At 40.3% G+C, this 26,241-nt stretch overlaps 1 protein-coding gene across 2 annotated transcripts in view; it reads left to right on the top strand.

Moving 5' to 3' along the window:
• LOC144507232 (echinoderm microtubule-associated protein-like 5) overlaps positions 1–26,241 on the top strand; it is a 141,818-nt gene that overhangs the window by 57,145 nt on the left and 58,432 nt on the right. For both annotated transcript variants that reach the window (XM_078234191.1, XM_078234193.1), the window contains 11 exons: positions 1,690–1,902; positions 5,074–5,241; positions 8,268–8,374; positions 10,119–10,237; positions 10,730–10,916; positions 15,364–15,469; positions 16,336–16,429; positions 19,103–19,203; positions 20,037–20,239; positions 21,736–21,847; positions 23,268–23,395. In XM_078234191.1, the coding sequence (XP_078090317.1) occupies positions 1,690–1,902; positions 5,074–5,241; positions 8,268–8,374; positions 10,119–10,237; positions 10,730–10,916; positions 15,364–15,469; positions 16,336–16,429; positions 19,103–19,203; positions 20,037–20,239; positions 21,736–21,847; positions 23,268–23,395 (1,538 nt within the window). The remainder of the gene's footprint in view (positions 1–1,689; positions 1,903–5,073; positions 5,242–8,267; positions 8,375–10,118; positions 10,238–10,729; positions 10,917–15,363; positions 15,470–16,335; positions 16,430–19,102; positions 19,204–20,036; positions 20,240–21,735; positions 21,848–23,267; positions 23,396–26,241) is intronic.

Raw genomic sequence — 26,241 nt, 5'->3', positions numbered from 1 at the left:
ATTAAAAATTCCCGCTGGAGAGGCTGGCAGCATAGTGCTGAACGGGCCACTGCGCATACACCAATCTTTCATAGCGGAGATCGGCGCATGCGCAATATCCCCGCACTGCTGGCCTCCCGATTGCTGGCCAGCTCAATTGCTGGTCAGCCCCGTGACTCCCGCATTGCTGGCCGTGCGAGACCCCCCCACCCAACACCCCAATCGCTGGCCTCCAGGACATGTCAGTGTCAGCCTCGATCGCTGGCCTCCCTCCTTATGTCACCACAAAGTGGCAGCAGGAGCCCCACTCCCACCCTCCAGAAGCTCTGCCTTCTTGGCACTGCCTGATGCCTGGTGGACAGTGCCAAAGTGCCCCCTTGGGCATTGCCACTTTGCCCCTTGGCCAATGCCAGGGGTCCAGGCTGATTAGCAATGCTCAGAGGGCACTCCCCCATACCGTGACCTCCTGGGGGGTCCTCCATGGCCCCCCCCCCTTCTCTCCAGCGGGGTCGGGCCACCAGCTCCCTGCAAGTGGAGAGCTATTGTAAACCATGCTGGAGTAAAACACTCCTGGCCGGGGCGGGGAGGAGACTCGAGTCTCTGGCCCTGCTAATGATATTGAAACCATTATTTAAATAATTTATGCAGCTCCACACCATTTTCTGCCGTGGAGCTGACGGCACCAGAAATCCGGCAGCCAGAGATGCGCGGAGACTCTGGCGCCCAGCGGGAAGCCCACTACACGGCTTCCACTTGAGTCTCCCGGCCTGTTGCACTACTAAAGCAGCACAGCGGGCTGGGAGAATCGCCTCCCCTGTTGTTTTTACCATTTGAAGTTGATAGTTCTATTAATATATGAAGGATTAAGTATTTTCTGTAGCTTATGAAATATTTGTGTATTCAATGTATTCAATCTTATTCAAGGATCATAGATAGTGAACATGCTCGATTTCAATCTTACAGCTCACTGAGATGAAGAGGGTCACTCGTGTGGCACACTCACTAATGTAGGTCACCCATCACTGGTCTAGATGTTCGGCCATTGGGATTGCTTCTTCAAAAATGGCTGGCAGTTAAAAACATAAACAGCCTGTTTTTTATTCTTGAGTGGCCACATTTACTACAACTACTTTAGAGGTCAAGGTCCATTAACAATATCAGAGAGAAAGATTTATTTAGTTGGAGATCCTTTGTTAGAGTTGGGAAGAAAAGATTCAAGCCACTGTACAGAACTCATCAAAATTAATGATTGAATCCTGGAACTTAGGCATCTGGATATTGACATTACCAATTTTCTATCTTGTTGCCTCCCTGTTTACATTGCTCCCATTGAAATTCCATTTCGGAGTAGTTTCACTCATTTTTAATTTTTTTTCTTTCTGGTCCTTTCCACAAGCCAAAATTGTTCTTGTACATCAAACCCAATTTATATCGCTGCAGCATTTGACTACATATCTGTTTTACAGATCGTTAACCTTATTAGCACAGAATTCACTAGCAGGTTAAAATCCAGGCCCATGCTTCTGTATGTATAACATGTAACCATTCTATGTCTTGTTCAGCTCATTAACTGGGCTTGGTGATGTGATTTAACAAATTATTCAAAACTTCTTTCTGCTTTTTCCTTTCACATGCCACGGCAAACTTGTATCTACATCAATTTGTTTCAGATGTATTTTCTGGTGTCTTTTTGTTTTTATGCTTTTACAGGCGGTAAGGAAATTACAAATAAAGAGGAGATAAAGGATGCTCAGTGGGCAACTTGGACTTGTATATTGGGTCCAAATGTGAACGGAATATGGCCCAAATATTTAGATGTTAATGGTATTAATTCAGTGGATGCAAATTTCAAGGATCATGTTCTTGTTACTGGAGATGATTATGGATTAGTAAAACTTTTTCGATATCCTGGTTTCAAAAAAGGTATTTTTAAAATCTGATTTTTATTATGTCATTCTTATTAATTGCTTGTTATTTGTAAATCATATGCCTTAATCCAGGTCTCTGTGCAAAAATGAGGCTGCTTTCTTTCTTTCTGTGAGCCAAGACAATAATAAAGTAATGAAATGCCATCCCTCAACATTAACCAATGTACCAGAAAGAACAAAGTACATCAGCAGGGGGCATAGTTGGAAATTTATCATGTAATTCAAAATAGAAAAAATGGCTAACAAGACAAAGAATGCCACTGAGAAGTTGTTTATGTTGTAGTAAGTGCCTTCTTGCATTACAAAATTATAGAAGACTTGTATTCACAAGCTTTTCAGGAAAATACTTATTGTGGCATACCATTAAGATTGTATTATACATTGCTGTAAGTTTCCAACAGTTAGCAGAGTAATTTTTTTTTTCTTTTGGCAGAACTTGAAGTAAATTTCTTTTAAGGGAATAGAATGCACTTAGTTGCGGCTGTGAGGAGTAATTAGTGCTGTGAAATGCACGCTATCTTGAGTTTTAAATGGCTACAGTATAATGACAGCCCAGTGTGAAACATGTTCTTAATATTCAGAGAATAGATAGATACACGTGCCAATTCTGCCTCCAAGATTTAAGACCCAGGAAGAAACTCTATTGTCAATGCACAGAGCAATGCAAAGGACTTCAAGGTGACCTGCAGCAGTTTACATCTGACCTGCAGCAGTTTACATCTGACCTACCAGGTTTAAGTCCTTTAAATGTAATATAACTACACCTTTGCATCCCTTTTGTATGGCATCAAAATAATTGTTTTGGTGGCTGCATTCAAATAGAGAACTCTTCCAGAAAACTTCCCAGTGTTATGTACAAGATGAGTAGATAATATGCAAATTTTTGTTTGATGTCTTGTTGAGTGTTTAAATAGTACTTGTCCCTGCTGTTGGATTTTCAGAAGCACTTTATTGAGAAATAAGCTAAAATGTACTGGCTTAACATTGGTATCCATCAATTTTAAATACTAATGTGTAAATGCAATGTTGTTTAATGTTTATATATGCCACAAATAGACAAACATCCAAAAAGTTCAAAACCTTGCAGTTAAACAAGTTTATGATATACACACCAACTTTCTAAGGATTGCAAAGGTGTCCAAAGATGTGTAGGGTAGGTGGTAAATGCATGGGGTTACAGGAATAGGGCAGGGTGTGGACCTGGGTAAAATGTTCTTTCAGAGAGTCGGTGCAGACTCGATGGGCCGACTTCTGCATTGTAGGGATTCTATGGACCTGCAAAAAGTAGGCATACTTTAATTGTTTCACAGCAAGCTCAGTAAACTCATGTCCTAAGATTTGTGAAACAACTTAACATAGGCTTATGTTGTTCAAATGGTCGGCTTTTCTTTGGGTCATGAGCTTTTTTGATCTGCTTTTGATAGTTTTCTCGGTTAAAATGCACATGTTCATTCAATACCCATTGGAAGTTACTATCTGGTACATATTGGCTGTAATTCTCCAGTCTTCCTGCCCTGCTCCACCAAATCTCCTTTCAGTGCAGTGAGACCAGAGAGTTCTGCTGGCATGAATGGCCGGAGAATCCCACCCTATGTTTCATTCTCAATACATTCTGTAACGTTTGTTTCATAAAACAATTTCATTAGGGAAACATTGTTTACAATATTTCGGTTTAACATACTTTTATGGTTAGCTCAATTTAAGTTACAGGTAATAGCCAATTATATTGTGAGCACTGTTCCATAGTTCTGAAGAAGTTTGTCGATAAGAAACATTTGTGTTACTTTTTATATTTATTTGTATTATCTTAGTTCTATTGATGCTGCATGGAGCAAATAAATAGTTCAATGTTAATGATCCAGAAATATTTAGGGTTCCAAAAAGATTGTCTATTGTCTATTATTTATTTTCAGATTTGCATTCTCTTAGTACTCTTGATTCTTCTGGGACAAAAGACAATTTGTTCAAAGTTAATGCTCCAGAAATATTTTCTGTCAAAACAGCTTTTTAACCCTTTCTCTCAAGAATAATTTTGAGAAATACTGCATTTTCAGCTTGCTGCTTAACTTTTAAAAAATAGTCTTTCTAAGATCTACTTCAAAATATTTGAAAAAAAGTTATCTTTAATGTTAGGATTTTGAAAGCATTGTGCTTTTGTGCAAGGTTATAAAAATATATTGAGCTGGTAGGTAATTTAGTTGCAAATAAGTTAGTGTTGTTGATGTTTCCCCATAGACAATAAATAGTAAGTAATTCATGGGACTGTCTCAGCAACCAGAACACTTTCAATCCATTATTTTGGGCAGACTTTGATCTAGTTTTTGGCAAGTAATAGAATATACAGACATGGACAAAGAATTTTTTGAAATAACGCTGATGTGAGCTTGTGTGGCTTTTGCTACCAAATAAACCTGTTGGACTTTAACCTGGTGTTGTTAAACTTCTTACTGTGAGGCAGTCAGACAGCAAAGGCTACAAGATGGTAGAATGAAAGGCAGAATATTGTGCTTAAATCAAGTAAGTGTAGCTTTTTCTTACCTTTGCATAATAGTACAAAATAAAGCTACACTTTTTGAATCTGATCATAAGGACTAACAGTTATCTGATTAAAAAAATAGACAATAGCTGCAGACATAGGCCATTCGGCCCTTCGAGCCTGCTCCGCCATTCATTATGATCATGGCTGATCATCAACTTCAATATCCTGATCCCACCTTCCCCACATCCATTGATCCCTTTAGCCCCAAGAGTTATATCTAATTTCTTTTGGAAACATAACTGCTATTCTGTGAAATAACGTAACTTATAAATTCATATTCCATTTTATCTCACAGTGATTGTTCTGTCTGCCTTTGAAGAGTCCAAATACCCAGTTCAAATAGCAGGGTACTATTTTAAGACTTCTGAGTTATGCTATCACATGTAGGTACAGGACAATATGAGTGTAAGGTGCTCAGACCATTTATGAGATTAACTGTTGCCACTGAACCCGAGAAATTAACTATTAACGGACGCATATGTAACACAGTTGAAGCTAAGAATGAGGATGCAATGTTTTTGAGGTTCTGAGATTGGTTGAAATAAGTAAATGAGAAATTGTTTTTCAGATTTGAAATTGTTCAAAGGTGGTATACTGCTTCCTATAGAAATGTAAATTACTTTTCAGGAGCAAAATTTAAAAAATACATTGGCCATTCAGCACATGTGACCAATGTGAGATGGTCTTATGATTACCAGTGGGTTATTTCTATTGGTGGAGCAGATCATTCAGTTTTCCAGTGGCAACTTATCCCTGAAAGAAAGTCCAAGGAATTTCTTCATATTGTCCTTCAAGGTGAGCAAGCAATTCAATTATGTACTTGAAACTGCATTGTTAATTTACTGCACCAATCACTTCACAAATTTGAGGTAATTTTGACCTTACCTGGAAAAAGGAGGGAATTGAATCACCCGCCCAGTTTATACCCACCTGTTCTTATTTTCTATTGAAGCCAATGGAATAAAAGCTGGTGAGGTGTAAAATGAATGGGTACTCTGATCCAACCTGTTCTTGGAAAAATAAGTTCTTGTTAAAGCACAGAAGGCTAAAAGGGATTTTGATAGAGATGTTCAAAATCATGAAAGTTCAATGTAGAATAAGTAAAGAAAATCTTTTCAATGGTTAAGGGATGATAACCAAAGGAGACAGATTTAAGGTGATTGGCAAAAGAACCAGATGTGAAATGAGAAAAAAACTTTGATGCAACAAACGTGCAACCTGATGAGGCGGATACAGATTCAGTCGTGGCCTGCAAAAAGGAATTGGATATATACTTGAAGGAGAAAAGATTGCAGGGATATGTGGAAAGAATAGATGGGTGGAATAGGTGAGTGGATTTAAATTGTCCCATTGGTAAGACGCAGCATGGGTTCATGAGGGAAGGTCATGTTTGACTAATTTGGTGGAAGTCTTTGAGAACATTACATGTGCAGTGGACAATGGGGAACCTGTGGATGTGGTGTATCTGGATTTCCAGAAGGCATTTGACAAGATGCCGCACCAAAGACTGCTACATAAGATAAAGGTGCACGGTGTTACGGGTAATGTATTAGCATGGATAGAGGATTGGTTAACTAAGTGGTGGTAAATGGGTGTTTTTCTGGTTGGCGATCAGTGACTAGTGATGTGCTTCTGGGACCAGTGTTGGGACTGCAATTATTTACAATTTACATAGATGATTTGGAGATGGGGACCAAGTGTAGTGTGTCAAAATTCGCAGATGACACTAAAATGAGTGGCAGGGCAAAGTGTGCAGAGGATGCTGAAAATCTGCAAAGGGATATAGATAGTCTAAGTGAGTGGGCGAGGGTCTGGCAGATGGAGTACTATGTTGGTAAATGTGAGGTCATCCAATTTGGTAGGAATAACAGCAAAATGGACTATTATTTAAATGGTAAAAATTGCAGCATGCTGCTGTGCAGAGGGACCTGGGTGTCCTTGTGCAGGAATCTCAAGGAGTTGGTTTGCAGGTGCAGCAAGTAATTAAGAAGGCAAATGGAATTTTGTCCTTCATTGCTAGAGGGATGGAGTTTAAAAATAGCGAGGTTATGTTGCAGCTGTATTAGGTGCTGGTGAGGCCACATCTGGAGTACTGTGTACAGTTTTGGTCTCCTTACTTGAGAAAGGATATACTGGCACTGGAGGGGATGCAGAGGAGATTCACTAGGTTGATTCCGTAGTTGAGAGGGTTGACTTATGAGGAGAGATTGAGTAGACTGGGGCTATACTCATTGGAATTCAGAAGAATGAGGGGGATCTTTTCGAAACATATAAGATTATGAAGTGAATAGATAAGATAGAAGCAGGGAAGTTGTTTCCACTGGCGGGTGAAACTAGAACTAGGGGGCATAGTCTCAAAATAAGGGGAAGCAGATTTAGGACTGAGTTGAGGAGGAACTTCTTCACACAAAGGGTTGTGAATCTATGGAATTCCTTGCCCAGTGAAGCAGTTGAGGCTACCTCATTGAATGTTTTTAAGGCAAGGTTAGATAAATTTTTGAACAGTAAGGGAATTAAGGGTTATGGGCGGGTAAGTGGAGCTGAGTCCACAAAAAGATCAGCCATGATCTTATTGAATGGCGGAGCAGGTTCGAAGGGCCAGATGGCCTACTCCTGCTCCTAGTTCTTATGATCTTATGTTCTTCTGTTCTTATGATTAATGGATTACTCTCTCAATTAAGAGTTGGCACAGACTTGATGGGTTGAATGGCTTCCTGTGCAGCACTATTGTATGAAGTCTGCCTTTCAAGTTTTGCAAAGCATCTTTCAGCCATTGTGTGAAAAATCTTGGAACTTTTTTGCGCTCTCTCTTGCTCTTGCGTGCCCTTTCTCACACAATTTTCCCTCATGCACTCTTTCTCATGTGTATGTGTTAACTTAGCTCAGTTTGTTGCACTCTTACCCTTTTGAGTTTGAAGGTCATAGGTTTAAGCCCTGCTCCAAGATTTTTTTCAAGAAACCAAGTCCCTATCTATCTCCTAATACAAATTTCTTAACTCAACCTATTTACTTATAAATCTTATTACAGATACATGTATTTGGCACCTCTATCTCTTTTATCACTCAACTGTCCCAGGCAAGCTGTCTCAATTAACTTTTCCCCAGTTTAATCACATAACTTTTATACACACACACATACACACACACACACACAGGCACACAAGCTTCTTTATAGAATAACACAATATTCCCTAAAAATATTGGAAAAAATCCATCCTCACAATAGACAAGAGCCATCATACTGTTCCCTGGTATCAGAGAATCAAGTTAAAATTATATTTCTGGGCATCCATGTCTCCAATTAAACTCTTGGGTGAGCCCTAGCTCCCTATTTCCCAGAGAGTGTTTTCACGGGTAAATATTGTAGTATGCAGGTAAGTATTGTAGCAATGCAGAACTCTTTTCAGCTCTTCAGAATGAGTAAACAGAACCTTGACTTGGGCTTTAAACCGTTGAGCACATTTTAAATACTAACAGAACAAATAAATAGTGGGACAAAAGCACAAAGTGTATTTCCATAGTCGTAATTAATATTTGGTAACAACATTTATGTAGCACTTTTAATGTAGCAAAACAACCTAAGACATTTCACATGAGTGTTGTCATACTTCATTCAGCACCGATCCGTGTAAGGAGATATTAAGACAGATGACCAAAATGCTTTTCCAAAGAAAGTTTTAAGCAACACATTAAAGGAGGAGGGAGAGATGGAAGAGGCTTAGGGAGGGGGGCTCAGACAGCTGAAGGCATCAATAATGGACTCTCTATAAATAATCTATTTTGTTTTAATTTGAGATGAAAGTTCTCCTTCTCACTTACAGAAAGTTTTGCAGACTCCAACAGTGACCAGTCTGACTCTGATCAGTCTGATGTTCCAGAACTTGATTCTGAAATTGAACAAGAACTACAGATAAATTATCATCGACAGGTGGGTTTATGCATTTATAAATTTCATTAACTAAGCATTTTTACCGTATATTTAGAAAGCAAAATCTGTGTAAGTAACAAAACGGGATGTTACTTGTAGCACAATTTGACATCTCTGTACTTCACGCTTTGCCAGTTGACTTTGGCTGGATCTTCTGTTCCTGATGTGGAGATGCCAGCGTTGGACTGGGGTAAACACAGTAAGAGTTTTAACAACACCAGGTTAAAGTCCAACAGGTTTATTTGGTAGCATTTGCTACCAAATAAACCTATTGGACTTTAACCTGGTGTTGTTAAAACTCTTATTGTCTTCTGTTCCTGCCAGAAACCCCCTGCTGTGGGTTCCCTAGTGGCAGGATGGGTGAGCCGTGTAATTTGCCATTGACTTCGACAGGACCAGAAGATCCTACTGATGGCCAGTGGTGAGCTGAGAAAAGCCGTCGCGGGTGACTGGAAAATTCCGGCATTACTCTCAGAAGGCACTTGTTAATATAATTACACAATTTTACATAAAATTATAGTCATAACCTTTGAATGTCAGTTCTGCTGCAAATGATTGTCAATTGCATTTTGCATCCAGGTTATAGTCCTGTTTCCCACTTGGAGTCAAGCGTGCAGATAATCATTAATGGCTGCCAAATGTAGGTTAAATGTTGACTTAAAAATAGAATGAAGTGTCAGCTCTCTGCTAATGTAAAGAATATTACAAATTAAATTTAAATTACCAGGTAGTCCAGTGATGAAATGAGCAGTGTGAGACTACAACTTGCAGGTGGTCTCTTTGTTAGCATCATAAAAATCATAACACAGATTGAAGCCATTCAGTCTATCACAGTTGAGCTAACTCTTTTATTCAAGCTATTGATCTACTTTTATTTCTTGTGTCTTCCATTCCCTCATTTTCTTTACATTTCTTTGCTTCTGAAATAAGCCTTTATCCCATTCCATGGGCTGACGTTGCCGCTATTTTGCTTACTACCATCAAATATTACATCCAACATGACCTTTGCCCCTGCAAGTCCCAAGTATACCTGATATAGCTATGGTGGGACTCGCGTCCTTATTCTGCCCAGTGTTCAGTCAAATAGCTGATGCTGTGACTTATGAATGGGCCAGTATCCTTGAATACTGACAGAGAGGTCCTGTCCTGCCACAAATGCATTGACATAATGGGGACCAAGGAATTTTGGGGCATTTTTTAAAAATCATTTTTCATAACTGTAAAACCTTTAATCTTTGTTCTCTTTCCATGTTTCTTATCATTTCTATAATGGAAGTGTTCGGAGCTCCATGGAATACTTTTCTCCCAAGATGGCGCCAGAGCGAGGCGACATTTTTCAAACTGTGCCAGCATACCTTCTAATTCTATATTTTACTCTCGTTCTGCTTCTATATGTGATCTAAGAAATTTCTGGGACACTTCCTTGCTCTTATAGTCAATGCCACAAAGCATAAAATCCTGAATTCCAGTTACTTTTTTGTGACCATTTCAATCTGGACTGGCAATTTTAAATATCAATGTATCTATTTAGTGCAGTTGTGAATCAGGTCACTTTGCATTAATTTAAAATCATTGGTATATGTGGTGCATCAGATTCTCTATTAAAAGAACAGGAAGTTCTTGAATGTGGGTTCTCCACATAGGAAAGTTTGAACCCTATTCATCAGCTCACTTTCCTAATTGCACCACTTTAATGTGTAAATGTTTCCTTCTAAACATTGGAAATTTGTTTCTCTTTCAATAGATTTACAAAGAAGATCTACCTCAGCTTAAAGAGAAAAGCAAAGAAAAGCGTCAAGCAGCAACTTCAAAGAAGCGGGACAAACCTCCAGATAGCAGTGTGCGCTTACATTTTGTTCATGGGTAGGATGTTCTTGATAACATTTTTTTGAAATGGTTCAATTCATTGAGCTAATACCTGTAGTAAAGTTCTTCACTTAATGAGCTGTATCCACAAACCGAACAGATTGATGGCTACCAAATCTGGAAGGCACCGGAAGATGTTCTATCCGACTGTAGCTGTCGACTTTCTTGTCCTGTGGGCGCACACTCAATGAGGCTGCTAACTGACCCTCTATTAAAGGCTTGCCACTACAGCATAGGCGACTCTTGACACATTTGCCAGCCTCCATCATTATACCAAGGATAAGTTAAAGAACAAACAATCCCACAAGGTAAAATTAATGAGCTGACAACAACCTTAAAATCTAATTAAATGAGCGAGGCTTCACTCCTATCCACTAGTACATTTCTCCAACAGATGCTAGAAAGATCTATCTATGAGGAACGACCGAAATAAACAGTGTAGGTATAAAAACTGACACTACTGCTATGTAACTTTCTTTTTTCTTTCAGTTACAGGGGCTATGATTGCAGGAACAATCTATTTTACACTCAAACTGGAGAGATTGTATACCATGTTGCAGCAGTAGGAATAGTATATAATCGTCAGCAGAATATACAACGATTCTATCTTGGCCATGATGATGACATTGTCTGTCTAGCAATTCATCCTTTAAAGGATTATATATCAACAGGCCAGGTAGTGTAAGTTTATTTGAATTGATGGGAGAGGATCACATAGTGGTCGTACTTTATTAAATATCAAGTATTTCTCCCAACTATGTAATTCAAAGGGAAGTATATGAAGAATTCCAGCCTAGTAGGAAATATTTGTTTTGCTGTATTCACCATTTTGTGCCTTCATTCATATGTTGGGGTTGCTGCTGTGTTGACGTTTACAGAGCCTTCAAGGATTATGCCCTGAGAAATCACTATGGGGATCCAATCCAGATACTGATGCGATGGTGTCAAACCCAGAAAGATCTAACTGGTTTGAGACCCGGTCAGTCCTGGTTTTTATTTTCCTGTTCAGGCATCTCTGATTACTAACTAACCCTAATCCAAAACAAACTCATGAACATCAGTCCCTGTAAGATATAAACTGGAAATGCTCAGCAGGTCAGGTCAGCTGTTGTTGAATATTTCCAAAATCTTTGGATTTCTAGCATCCATTGGGTTTGCCTTTTGTATTAGTTCCCATGAGATGTTGTGTTCTATGACTGACATGGGTGTTGGCCCCTATTGTTGTGTCTCTACTATTGGAAACTTTAACACTCCAGCCTCCTTGCAGCCATGAAGATCTTTCCTGGTTTTGTCGTGGGTCTTTTTCTCCTCTGTTATTACCAGTTGCATGGTATCTGCTCCAGTGAGAGAAGCCTTTTGAAACATGAAGTTTCGCTGTTAGTGTTGATATTTAATTTTTAATGTCAATTTTAAAATTCTAAGTTGAGCTCTGAATATTCTTCATATTTAGTGACCACATATACTACTATGGCAACTTTCTGTTATCTGATTTAGCTACAGATTGAAATCTATAACCTTAGTGAAGACTATCATAGCTTATCATGGAAATAATCTTGAAATATTGTCATTCAGAATCCACTTAAAATGAAGTATCTATTCAGACAGCCAACTATATTACAATATGAGGAACGGGCCTAAGTGGTGATATGTTTTCCACTGCTGAGCCCATAATTTCATACTTCTTACAGTGCCATAATGAATAGATGACTAACTGTATCATCATACAGCTTGTACTGCTGATTATCAGCTCAATTATATCCACTGGCAATTTGGGAAAATTGTGATGTGTTTTGCAAAGATTGACAGCTTCAATTTCTTTGCTGACCGTGTCATACAAAGAAAATTATATTCAACTACAATAAACATCAGTTGATGCTAATGACACCGGTACAAGTGCAAAATATTGTGGATTCTAAAGCAGAAATGCTCATCAGGTCTGGCAGCATCTGTAGAGAGAAAAATAGTTAATAATTCAGATCATTCAGGAGCACAAAATTGCATTCTTGGAGCCAGCACTAACAACACAGATTTAATAATTCTGTTTGAGGTTGGAGGAGTTGGTGAAGCCAAGAGGATCAACATACAGGAATGGGTAGAGTCCTTCAAAGATAAGTGGTGGCAGCTATTGATTCAATTTGCGAAGCCGTGAATAATTGAACACAATAAAGGAAATAATAATAATTGCCACAATAAAGGAAATGGTTGAGATTGATAGTAAATCAGCAGATGAAAGCTGCCTTGTCAATACACTTTAAACAAATTTTCCTTCTACCTGCAGGGAACCTTTATCCATTGTATTCCTGCAGCAATGTAATCAAGATTAGCAATTCCACACAGCCTTGGTTTGAAGTGACATCCTAGCATTCTGTGGTTCTAATAAAAGACACCACTCAATTTTATATATAATATTTGAAAGTTTGGTTTGGGAATTAAAGAGGGGGTGGAGCTAGGCAAATGATTATTATTGCATTTTTTTGGTTGATGAGTATTTCCCTGTTGCTGGCTGTCAGGATGTGAAAAGTCTGGCAAACATTAAATAGTATTCATCAGAATAACTTAGAATTTATACAGTTGTGACAATTTCAAATGGGCATATTTGTTTAGGAGTTAATGCTTTGGTATCAGCTAGCTATCATTTGTGCTGCATAATTAGCTGTCACAGTGGTCATTCTTCAATTTTAATTACGTCCATTATCATACATACCCTATTGTCTAATTGTTTAAGTTGGCAAATATTTGCAAACAACAATCAGTTCTGAAACAAAGTCCTATAGTTTAATTTGTATCATGAGTTTTTATTAATTACAAATGTTTTACTGCCTGTGTCCTTTCAACTCTTGAGCTCCTCTGGAATTACATTCTAACTTGAAACTGATCGTTTCAGTAATTAGAAATTAATATTACAATGTCCCAGTGGATGAAATGTCTGTTGTAGTGTTAACAGCAGAAAATTTCAGATTCAATTTCCAGTTTATATTGAACTGGTTGATCTGAACACTGCATTTAATACTTAGCTTGGAATAAGGAGTTAGGGATAAACAAGATTTGTGCTCCATGTTGCTATTCAGTGACTTCTACTCTAATGCATGCAAGTGAGCAAGCTAGGAGAGAACAGGATTAGACTGTAATGCATTCCATGTTTCATGCTGACATTAACTATCTAGGATTATACATAAAGAGTGGTTACAAAAAATGAGGTGACGGACCCATACTGCATCATGAGTTTACTCCTTCAGGAGAGAATTGCTTTTTTAAAAAAAAATCAGAAAATTCCTATGATTTTGAATGGCATCAAGATAGATAAGTCGCCGGGTCCGGATGGGATGTACCCCAGGTTACTGTGGGAGGCGAGGGAAGAGATTGCAGAGCCTCTGGCAATGATCTTTGCGTCGTCGACGGAGACGGGAGAGGTGCCGGAGGATTGGAGGATTGCGGATGTAGTTCCTATTTTCAAGAAGGGGAATAGAGATAGCCCAGGAAATTATCGACCGGTGAGTCTAACCTCAGTGGTTGGTAAGCTGATGGAGAAGATCCTGAGGGACAAGATTTATGAGCATTTAGAGAGGTTTAGTATGCGCAAGAATACTCAGCATGGCTTTGTCAAAGGCAGATCGTGCCTTACGAGCCTGGTGGAGCTCTTCGAAAATGTGACTAAACACATTGACGAAGGGAAAGCGGTAGATGTGGTTTATATGGATTTTAGCAAGGTGTTCGATAAGGTCCCCCATGCAAGGCTTCTAGAAAAAGTGAGAGGGCATGGGATCCAAGGTGCTGCTGCCCTGTGGATCCAGAACTGGCTTGCCCAAAGGAGGCAGAGAGTGGGTATAGATGGGTCTTTTTCTAAATGGAGGTCGGTCACCAGTGGTGTGCCCCAGGGATCTGTTCTGGGACCCTTGCTGTTTGTCATTTTCATAAATGACCTGGATGAGGAAGTGGAGGGATGGGTTGGTGTCGTTGACGACACGAAGGTTGGTGGGGTTGTGGATACTCTGGAGGGATGTCAGAAGTTACAGAGGGACATAGATAGGATGCAAGACTGGGCGGAGAAGTGGCAGATGGACTTCAACCCAGATAAATGTGTAGTGGTCCATTTTGGCAGGTCAAATGGGATGAAGGAGTACAATATAAAGGGAAAGACTCTTAGTACTGTAGAGGATCAGAAGGACCTTGGGGTCCAGATCAATAGGACTCTAAAATCGGCCCCGCAGGTGGAGGAGGTGGTTAAGAAGGCGTATGGTGTGCTGGCCTATATCAATCGAGGGATTGAGTTTAGGAGTCCGGGGATAATGATGTAACTATATAAGACCCTCGTCAGACCCCACTTGGAGTACTGTGCTCAGTTCTGGTTGCCTCATTACAGGAAGGATGTGGAGATGATTGAAAGAGTGCAGAGGAGATTTACAAGGATGTTGTCTGGATTGAGTGGCATGCCTTATGAGGATAGGCTGAGGGAGCTCGGTCTTTTCTCCTTGGAGAGACGTAGAATGAGAGGAGACCTAATAGAGGTATATCAGATGTTGAGAGGCATAGATCGGGTGGACTCAGAGGCTTTTTCCCAGGGTGGAAATGGCTGCTACGAGAGGACACAGGTTTAAGGTACTGGGGGGAAGTTTTTCACACAGAGGGTGGTGGGCGAGTGGAATCGGCTGCCATCAGTGGTAGTGGAGGCAAACTCAATAGGGTCTTTTAAGAGACTCCTGGATGAGTACATGGGACTTAATAGGATGGAGGATTATAGGTAGGCCTAAAAGGTAGGGATATGTTCGGCACAACTTGTGGGGCCGAAGGGTCTGTTTTGTGCTGTAGTTTTTCTATGTTTCTATGACTATCCTTGTACAGATTAGGAATAAACATATAGGGCGGGATTCTCCAATCATATTCGCCTTGCCACCGTTGCCAGCAGGAACGAAGAATTTGGCGCTCAGCCAAAACTCCATTCATTGCAGTGGCACCAGAGAATCCCAGCCGCGGGTGAGGTCAGGGGTTTCCGGCGATAGTAACAACCTATTGTTGTGAAGTACACTTCTAATTCTATTAATAAAGCAGTGTTATTTTCATGTTACACCATTAAAAAATCGAGACAAATGGAAATAAAGAATTGTAAATTGTTTTCTTCTGTTTAGGTGAGCCGTGATTCTGCAATTCATATCTGGGATGCAGAGCTATTGAAGCCACTGTCGATTTTAAAAGGACATCACCAGTTTGGAGTTTGCGCAGTAGACTTTTCAGGTAAAGGATAACACTATTTATTCTAATCTTGTACTCGTGCTGCATAATAAAGGCAAATTATAAACATATGTATATTCAACAATTTTTGGTGTCATCTTGTGAATTCCTTCATAGCCAATGCTGTCACCAAATATTAACCTTCTTGTACTTGTATATAGTGCAATATGTAATTCCTGGTTGGTGAATTTTTGGTATGTCTGCATGCAAAATATTTCCTTGCTAAGAATTCTACTTGATAAAAACTTCAATATTCAACAGTGAATGCTTACTTTGCTATCTGAACTTTTAGCTTCAATGTTGATTAAAGTAGACTAAAGTTTAGACAGCACCTACTTGTATTTATATAGTACCTTTACAGTGGTAAAACATCCCAATGTGCTTCACAGGAGCATATTCAGACAAAAATTAGATGTTGAACCTCATAAAGGAAGATCAGGACAGGTGACTAAAAGCTTTGTTAAAAAGGTAGGTTTTGAGCACCTTAATGAAGGCGATGGAGGGGGGGAATTGAGGAGCATAGGGAATGGACAATTGAAAGCATATGTAAAGCAGTGTAACAGCTCTGATGAAGGGTCATCCTGACTCAAAATGTTGGCTCTATTCTCTCTCTACAGATGCTATCAGATCTGCTGAGATTTTCCAGCATTTTCTGTTTTTGTAACATATTGTCACTTGATTTATTTTTCTCATTAATCCCCTTGTCATTAATTATTTTAATTGCTATTTGCTTTCTAAGATGATACAAACAAGGTACTTTAGGTTAAATTGGATTAAACAATGCAAATGCATTGTCCAATATATGGATTCCAAGCACAAAATATGATCACTTTGAAAAGATAACTAATATAATACTTTATTTATTTCAGCGGATGGAAAACGTTTGGCATCAGTAGGACTGGATGAAAATCACACAATAGTTCTTTGGGATTGGAAGAAAGGAGAAAAGCTTTCTACGGTAAGGTAGGTATTTAGTACTGTGCTTTAATACAGAATCTCCTTCAGGAAACATAAGATCATACTGTGCATAACCTAAGGTGAATTATTTTCCTGGACTGTACCTGGACATTAATATGGTACAAGTATGATTGATTTATCTTATGTCTTCAGTTTACTTTTTGTAACTTGTAATTTGTTGGATTTCATTTTTAAAAAAGTAGCTAAAATGAAAATGCAAACCAGTTAACACTCTCGGAAAAATAAAATATTGCAGATGTTGGAATTCTGAAATTTAAAAAATAATTGCTGTAAATACCCAGCTGGTCTGGCAGCATTGGTGAAGAGGGAAACAGAATTAACATTTGGGTTGATTACCTTTTTGTCAGAATTGGAAAAGTTTGGAGATATAACTGGGAAACGGGAATTGCAGAATCATCAATTGCTTTTGTACAAAAAAGATGGGAGCAGAGGGTTTGATCTGAAATTGGTGAACTCAACATTGATGCTAGGCAGTGTCTGATTGAAAGATGAGTCACTGTTCCTCGTGCTTACTTTGAACTTTACAGGAATAGTGGAGGAGGCTTCACTCATGAGTGTAAAACAGAGCATCAACATGAATGCTTTGTGGAACACCTTAGTTCAGTCCCGTAGCATATTGTTGAGCTTCTGGTGACCTGTCCTATTGAGGAGCAACACCTCGGGGGCAATCTTAGTGACTCATCACACCGGTCGATCATCATGGCGAGCCAGAAAGATCACAAGAGAGACGAAAAACTGGATTCACGCTCGGTTTCTTGCCTCGTGTGATGATACCAGCACTGAATTGACGGCATAATCAGCCTCATACCCGAGAAGTGCGCAAGGCTGATTTAAATATCTATGAGCATATTTCCATATTATTAATGAGCCTAGGACACAATTGTCCAGGCTAACTTGCCTTAACAGCCTCGCCAGTGGAGGTCCTCACTGGCAAGGATCACGAATGGTCCCCCACCAACGGGGACCAGATGTGATGTGCTCGCAGGTGGGACTGGAGGCCATTGAGGCTCCCTGGGTGGTTGGGGGCAGGCAGGGCAGTGCCAGCCGGGGACCCTGGCAGTGCCAGCAGGGCACACTGGCATTGCCCACAAGGCATCAGCCAGTGCCAAGGGGGCAGAACCTAAAAGGGGGCCTAAAGGGAAGCGCAGGGACTAAAGGGGAGGCAGCACGTGGGGAGCTGTGCACTTTGCAATCACGGATCGCTGAGGTGGTGATTGACAGGGGGGTGAGGTGAACAGGGGCAGCTATTCCCCCTGGGAGATGAACGGGAGAGGCAACCAGTCAGGGGTAGGGGGTGAACAGGGGTGGAGAATGGCCAGGGGGATGGGAGGGCTGTGATCTGTGAATTTTCACAACTGACAGGAAGGAATGTAGATATTGATCACAGCGTTGCCTGGAATCACCATGATGTGGAGATGCCGGCGTTGGACTGGGGTAAACACAGTAAGAAGTTTAACAACACCAGGTTAAAGTCCAACAGGTTTATGCCAGGGATGATCTTTAAGTCAGCCAGGGAGAGAAGGGCAGCCCAGCCATGAGACCCCCATCCTGGGGGAGAGTTGCAAAGTCAACCCCTTGCCCTAGCTTGAGCCTACCCAACCTCCAGGAACCTTGAGGGATTCTTCCTCTGCCACCTGGCCAGCAACAGCAAGCAAATGGTCATTGGACCTACTTCCTTGAGCCCCCTCAGGGCCCAAGGTGTCAGTGCCAAAGTGCCAGGGGACAGTGAACCATGGGCACTGCCAGGGTGTGTGGCCAGAAGAGAGGCTGAGTAGGGGCCTGAGGAGCGAGTGGGGCTGTGGTGTGCCTTGGGGGAAGGGTGGATTGATTGGAGGTTTGGGTCACCCTCATCCCTGCATGGTGTGGGGGAGGGGTGAGGAAGCTGCCCCATCGGTGAGGGTTTGGTAGTGTTCCGCTGGTCAGTGTGGGGGAAAGATTCTCATTTTTTCATGGGGAGGGGGTGCTGTCTCTGAGCACAGAATTAGGAGAGCTATTTGAAAATGGTGCTTGGAACAGCAGGTTTGTCCAGTGGGTTGTTTGAAATGAGCTAATTAGCATATTTCAGGTGTGTGAATCCCATCTGACAGCTGCTGCCAACACCAGTGGAAAACACTCTTGTTTTCCCCCCAGTGTGGGCACTTAGAGTGGAATTTTCCTGTCCCGTCCACCACAGGAATCGCGGGGAGTGGACCATGCAAAGGTCTGTTGACCTCGGGTAGGATTCTCCGGTCTTGGGATGTGCGTGGTCGGAAAGTCCCCCCCTTAACCTCAAAATGGGAGAATTGGGCCCGTTAACTCTGTTTCACCCTATGGTAATGGAGCCTGATCTGCTGAGAATCTGCAGCATTTTCTAATGATAATCCTCTTGGAATCTATCCATGGCAGATTTTATTTTGTTTTGCAAATGAATCTGCATTCACTGCATAGCTATCGGTAAATTCCTTAACTTAACAAATGAAAGTATTTACTTGGACTTGTTTAGTTTTTAGATAGCACTGGAGTTTACCATTAATACATTTTCACCCACCATTGCGGACAAATACTCAAATTGCCTTTCTGTTACAATGGCAAATTAATTGTATACCAAGTATTTTCATTTTCTAAGTGATTTGGTTGTGAAAGGAAACAATGAAGTAAAAATCAAAACTGTTTCTTTAGAGGAAGTGCAGAGAAGATTTTTGTTGTCAAGTTGAATCCCTATATACCAGACAAGTTAGTGACAGCTGGGATAAAACACATCAAGTTCTGGCAGCGAGCAGGTAGGGCAGTAAATTCTGCTATTTTTACATTCTCTTACTGTTTTTATTGATGGCTTGAATTTTAATTGTTTTCCACTTTGCTGTAGGTTTTCAAACTCAGAGGTTTGGGAATACTTGTGGACACAATACAATTTGCAGTGACATGCATATTGACAAATTTAAGCAGAATCCCCTTGTTCTCTGCAAACTTCAGATTATTTATACTTTTACTAACCACAATTTTCATATCAATGTAAAAACAATTTTTAATATTATTCAGCTTTTTCCTAATTTGGCTAAATAATTAAAAAGTAGTTTCCCATAGATGCATTTTCCAGAATGCCATTTGAAGGAAAGTGACTAAAATCTAACAAATGCATTTAAGAGGTAAATATGAGACACACAAGTGACCTTTTACATTGTGCACAGTTAACAATATATGTTAGGAACTCATTATTGGGGTACACATTTTATATGTTTAAAGGGAGATTTACCTCTTGCGTATTTCTACAACATGTGAACTAGTGAATTACTGTCTATTATGGTTCTGTGGTTACCAAGTAATTGAAAAGCCAGTGGCCCCAGATGCAGACAGGTGTTGGGTATGATGCTCCTCACTGATTGAATTCCAAGTGGAACTTATGATGTACTCAGCTTCTCTGGGCAAAAGTACTGTTTAAGGGGGTTCTAGCCCTGGGCTTGTTGGATCAGTCTCCATTCCACAGAAAGTGCAATGTGTTGAGCATGAGCAATTTTCAAATGAGTACTTTTAACCAGCTTTCTGATTGTCCATTAGCTGAAGTCGTAATGCAAGTTCTTAAAAAATTGTCTAATCGTATTTATAAATTTACAAGGTGGAGGATTAACTGGAAGAAAAGGCTGTTTTGGAAGCCTGCGGAAGACAGAAACCATAATGTGTGTAGTATATGGCTGGACAGATGAGGTGGTTTTCTCGGGCACATCAACTGGCGATATCTACATATGGAAAGATATGTTCATTATTAAGAGAATCAAAGCCCATGATGGTCCGGTTTTCAGCATGCATGCTCTAGAGAAAGTAAGAAATAAAGCTTAAAATAAGCCTTAAGTTACAAAACTATAGTTGATAGAAAAAGGACTTTTTAAATGATACTTTTATAAGCATTGTATGTTTTTTAGCCAATTTTACAATGTATTCATCGCTTATGCTGACAATGTAATGCAAGATCCGACAGTTATTCGTCCCTTAACTAATGCTTTTCTTTTGGAATTCTATAAACAATGATTATCTGAATGTATTTTCACAACTGAATTTAAAAACAGTGTCTGGAAGACAAATGGCTGATTTTATTTTCAAATTAAAACTCAGCTATTTCTTTTTCCAGGCTACCTCCACCCTCCAATAATCCAAAACTCTCTTGCTTATATCCTGTTCCAAAACAAATTCCGTTCACCCAACACCTTTGTGCTTGCTGAACTATATTGGCTCCCACTCATGTTTTAGTTTTGAAATATTCACCTTGTATTCAAACTTTCATGGTATCCCCCATTCTCTCTCTCTACCCTTCAGCAACCCTATACTCTCCAAGAACTCTTGTATTTTTCTAATTGTAAACTCTTGCACACCCTGAATTACCTATACCCCAAAATCGGTGTCATGACCAAACTCTGGAATTCCCTCCATCAATCTCCCTGTTTCATAAATCCACGCATTGGCAAAACTTTCATTAGCCCCCTCCTAATATCTTCTTCTTTGGCTGAGTAAATTTTTGTCTTTATTATGTTTCTGTGAAGTGCCTTACCTTAGGCAATTTTCTACATTCAAGGTGCTGCATAATTACTTACTGTAGGGTCATAAGGTTGTTAGATGTTAATGCACCTCAGTAGTATCATTCCTGTCACTGAGTCAAAAGGTTATGAGTTCAAAACCCACCTATTTAATGAGCCATTTAAGTGAGGACCCATCTGCTCTCTGAAGGATATAAGAGATCTCTTTGCACTTTTGAAGGATATAAGAGATCTCTTTACACTTTTTGAAGAAGTGCAGGGAAGTTTTCCCAGTGCTCTGGCCAACACTCATTCCTTACAAATGTCACTAAAAAGGAGATTGTCTGGGATGTCCCCAGGTCATTAAAGGTGTCGTATAAATGCAAGCTAGTTTCCTTTTCTCCCCACTTTTTAAGATTGTATCTTTTTACATTATGCACTTATTTTGATCTATAAATTTTTAATGAATTCCTTGCTCTTCATAACATAGAGAGCTATTTTCATTAACTAATTCGAAGAGTGGAATATGGTAGATATTTAATGCTACTGGAAAAGGTGCTCATGTTGAATAACTTATTTCTGTCTATTTTACAAACTTCAGTAAAACAAAATTGCAAAACTAAGTTAAACTGTCCTACTAGATTTTTACTATTGTTAAACAACGATGTATGAAACCAATTGCATTGACAGGAAAATACTCTCGAAGACATGATTTCTTTGGAGTCATTTTCGATTAACTGTCTGATCTTTCAAAAAAATATATACTATTGTCCATTTATTTACACTAACTTGTTCTTCTTTCTTTAGGGATTCGTGACTGGTGGGAAAGATGGGGTTGTTGTGCTCTGGGATGATACCTTTGAGAGGTGCCTGAAAACTTATAGTATCAAACGTTCTGCACTTGCCCCAGGCTCCAAAGGTACCAATTTATCAAACATTTGCTATGTAACCTAATCTACTCTTGAGCCTAATTACAAAATCTATGGCCAGTAACCTCTGCAAAGCGGCAGTCTCCATTGAATTGGGAGGGGGGGGGGGGGGGGGGGGGTGGGGGGGGGTGGGGGGGGGGGGTGGGGGGGGGGGGAGTATCTGCCTGTTATCGGCCTTTCCCTTACTTTCTCAGTCAAAAATTCCGAAATTAAAATGTTTGCATCTGAGTCCTTTGGCATTACTAGCTATCTTGGTTTCTTTCCTGCCTGCTGCCTTGGTTATTGAGGCCTGATCACTCCTGGCATATGAGTTACATTAAATTGTTTATAAAGTTTTCTCAGACCCACACCATTCAGTAGGTATGGCTTTTATTTACTATTGTCATACCCATCTATTTTTACATAGAGGTGGGAAGCTTTATGCAAAATGAGAAAAGGGAAGAGATGTCAAGACAAAATGGGACTGGCATACAGGTAAAAACATCACAGAACCCACAGCGGCCATCAGTACAACACAAAAGGAGGCCATTTGTCCCATCAAATCTGCAAACATGTGTAGTATTAAAGTGCTTGTGGATAGCTTCCCACCTTGTCCAAAAACCTTAATACTTGTTATCAATTTTGTAGTTAATATTTTTGTTAGCATTTTTGATTGAAATTACCCATGTGAATATTTATAATCAGAATTCTTTATGTAAACATTTAACTGTTTGGTGTGGTTGCAGCCTCCAAACACTAATGATGCAGTTGAAGTCTCTCCAGTCTAGTCTCTCAATTCCATCACTCTTTGGTCTCCTTAAACCTCCAACCGAGTTCCTTGGCCTGCTGCCTAATCTTTGGCTCACTGCCTCTCAAGGCCTCCTGCCTTAACTCTGTCTGCCACTCTGGTCATTCCTGTTGTCCCTTTTCTCTTGACACCCTGACTCCTCTCAGCACCAACATTTACTGACTGTGACTCTTCAGCCCTCCCACATCCAAACTGCCCTGCTCCCAACACTTCTTAAGAGTTCATTTTTAGCTAAGAAATATTTTTGGCAGACATATTCTAATAATCTTCCAAATCAATTCTGGTTCAACACACATTTTTCTACTTGACTCCAATTCAATAGCCCCTTTGCTCTCAACCCTGTCTTTAACTCAAATTGTAGTCTGGGTTACATATATCCGGCCTTAGTTTTATCTTGGTCCATAATAATAATGTATTATCCATTTCAAGCTAACTTATGGTAAATATTTTATCTCTAATGGATGTCCATTATTCTATTTGTGGTTTTTACTGCCCCGTGGCACTAAAATGAAATTGCATAACAATAGATGTATAACTTGTATTATTTGGTCTAGAAATACTGTTGCTGCAGTGGCAAACTTAAATCAAGTTTCTGAATTATTGATTTTTTATTTATTTTTTAGGACTGTTGCTAGAAGACAACCCTTCTATTCGTGCCATAACATTAGGCCATGGCCATATATTAGTAGGTACAAAGAATGGAGAAATATTAGAAATTGAAAAAAGTGGTCCCATTACCCTACTGGTTCAGGTATTACATCTAAAGACTTAAGTAATTTTTACTAAATTTATCGGTTGTTTGTTTATCAGAGAGCTCAGGGACTATTTCTTCAGCTATTGATGTTATCAATGCCTTTCCTTGAAATAATGTGGAGATGCCGGCGTTGGACTGGGGTGAACACAGTAAGAGTTTTAACAACACCAGGTTAAAGTCCAACAGGTTTATTTGGTAGCAAATACCATTAGCTTTCGGAGCACTGCTCCTTCGTCAGATGGAGTGGAAATCTGCTGTCAAACAGGGCACAGAGATACAAAATCAAGTCGTAGCGTCTGCATGGTTTCCCCAATGTACCATGCCTTGGGACATCCTTTCCTGCAGCGTATCAGGTAGACAACATTGGCCGAGTTGCAAGACGTGCCGGATCATCGACACGGATGCCATCACCTCGCGTGAGAACATCATCTATCAGGTACACGGTACCTACTCTTGCAACTCGGCCAATGTTGTCTACCTGATACGCTGCAGGAAAGGATGTCCCGAGGCATGGTACATTGGGGAAACCATGCAGACGCTACAACAGTGGATGAATGAACACCGCTCGACAATCACCAGGCAAGACTGTTCTCTTCCTGTGGGGAAGCACTTCAGCAGTCACGGGCATTCAGCCTCTGATCTTCAGGTAAGCGTTCTCCAAGGCGGCCTTCACGACACACGACAGCACAGAGTCGCAGAGCAGAAACTGATAGCCAAGTTCCGCACACATGAGGACGGCCTAAACCGGGATGTTGGATTTATGTCACATTATCAGTAACACCCACAGCTTGCCTCCTAGACTTGTGGGCTGTCCTGTCTGGAGACAATACACATCTCTTTAACCTGTGCTTAATGCTCCCTCCACCCACATTGTCTGTATCTTTAAGATCTGGTTGGCTGTAGGGATTCGCATTCTAATCAGTATTCTGTAACTTGATTTTGTATCTCTGTGCCCTGTTTGAGAGTAGATTTCCACTCCATCTGACGAAGGAGCAGCGCTCCGAAAGCTAATGGTATTTGCTACCAAATAAACCTGTTGGACTTTAACCTGGTGTTGTTAAAACTCTTTCCTTGAAATAAGCAGGTAAAGTGCTATGATTGAATATGTTAGCAAAACATTTTGAATCTTTTTTTAACCTTGTAAAATCTTGTTGTTGAGCTAATGCTTAAATTCCCAAATGCTTAGCTATGTCTCTAAGCCTGAGCTCTTGCCGAATTAATAAATTGACTCTTTGCTCATGAGTATTGTCATCTTGCCATCTCCAAGAAATTTTTCGCTTCTCTGGCCTCTCCAAGTTAAATTTAGTCTACTATTCCTTTCCGAGGTACTTGAACATCTTTCTTTGCTAATAACTCTCAAGAATCGCTGCGTACATTTATCTTACTAACTTAACTTGTGCTCAGTGCCAACTAACACACGAATAAGCAAGCCCCCGCTTCCTCTGAGTTGGAGTGTCCCTTTAAACCCAGAATATCATGTCATGTAGTGTGGTCAAGAGATCAAACAGGACTCCTTTGTTGCTATTTGATTATTTGTGGCAGTTTGAATAAACATTCCATCAGACTATTTACAGCTCCTGTATGGGCGGCATAGTGACAGAGTGGTTACTACTGCTGCCTCACAGCACCAGGGACCCAGGTTCAATTTGGGTGTCTGTGTGGGGTTTCCACATTCTCTCTGTGTCTGCGTGGGTTTCCTCCAGGTATTCCAGTTTCTTTCCACAGTCCAGAGATGTGCAGATTAGGTGGATTGGCCATGTAAATTGCCCCTTTGTGTCCAAAGATTTGTAGGCTAGGTGGATTAGACATAGTAAATGTGCAGGGTCATGGGAATAGGATGGGGGATGGGCCTGGGTAAGATGCTCTTTCGGAGAGTCAGTACAGACTCAGTGGACCACATGACCTCCTTCTGCACAGAACCCCTGCTGAGCTAATCTATTTATGTGTATTGGAGCTCAGCTAAACATTCATATCAAGGGTGGTGAACTTACGTAGGAAGAATAAGAAGACCATATAACCCCTTGGTTAATAAGTATCTAAATTTGGTGCAGGAGCAGAAAGCGAGAGATCTGGGGGTACAGAAACACATCACTCAAAGTGGTGATTCAAGCTAATATAATCCATTGGAAAACAAACAAACAAAGCACTAGAGTTCATTTCTAGGTTTGAATTGAAAAGTAAACTGGCACAGAGTCTTGCTTAGACCACATTTGGAGTGCTATCAACAGTTATTGGCCTGGATTTTTATGACACCATCAATGTCAGGATAGAAGCGGGTAGAAGAAAAAAAATGGTGGATGCAGAAACCCTGCCCCCATTGACAGCTCTGCATATTTTTGTCACTGTGGGATAACGGTGTAGGTAGCAAGCCCACACCCTGCTCTCCAGATCTAGTTGCTCCGTTGCTAGGTTGGCATTTTGTACAGATAATTTCTGATCTGTCGGGCCAGCTTCTGGAGGATTCATGTTTCTCAGCCCCTTGTAGGACCACTGTCTGGATTTGGAAACCTTTTGAAAGGTATTACCTATGACCCTTCCATGGTCCCATACCCTCCTCCATGTCTCTTCCATGCCCATTTTGCACTATGTGCAGAGCCATATAATAACTCTGGCAGGTCCTGAGACACCCATTCAGAAATCTGTTCTGAAACCAGTTGAAAAAATCGTAACATTGTAAGAGCAATAATCAGATAGCCTTTCATAGTAGTAATAAAAGAAGCTTTCTCTCACTTCACACTCTTAATCCTGTCCAAATAAACACATAGACGTTGACGTCTAGAACAAAGAATAACCTCAAAAAATGTCAATCAATCAAAGCAAATACACCACTTCCACCTGTCAAA

Source organism: Mustelus asterias, chromosome 18, assembly GCF_964213995.1.
Source record: "Mustelus asterias chromosome 18, sMusAst1.hap1.1, whole genome shotgun sequence".
NCBI lineage: Eukaryota > Metazoa > Chordata > Chondrichthyes > Carcharhiniformes > Triakidae > Mustelus > Mustelus asterias.
The sequence above is the reverse complement of the archived record's forward strand: the minus strand, read 5'-3'. Positions and strand labels throughout refer to the sequence as shown.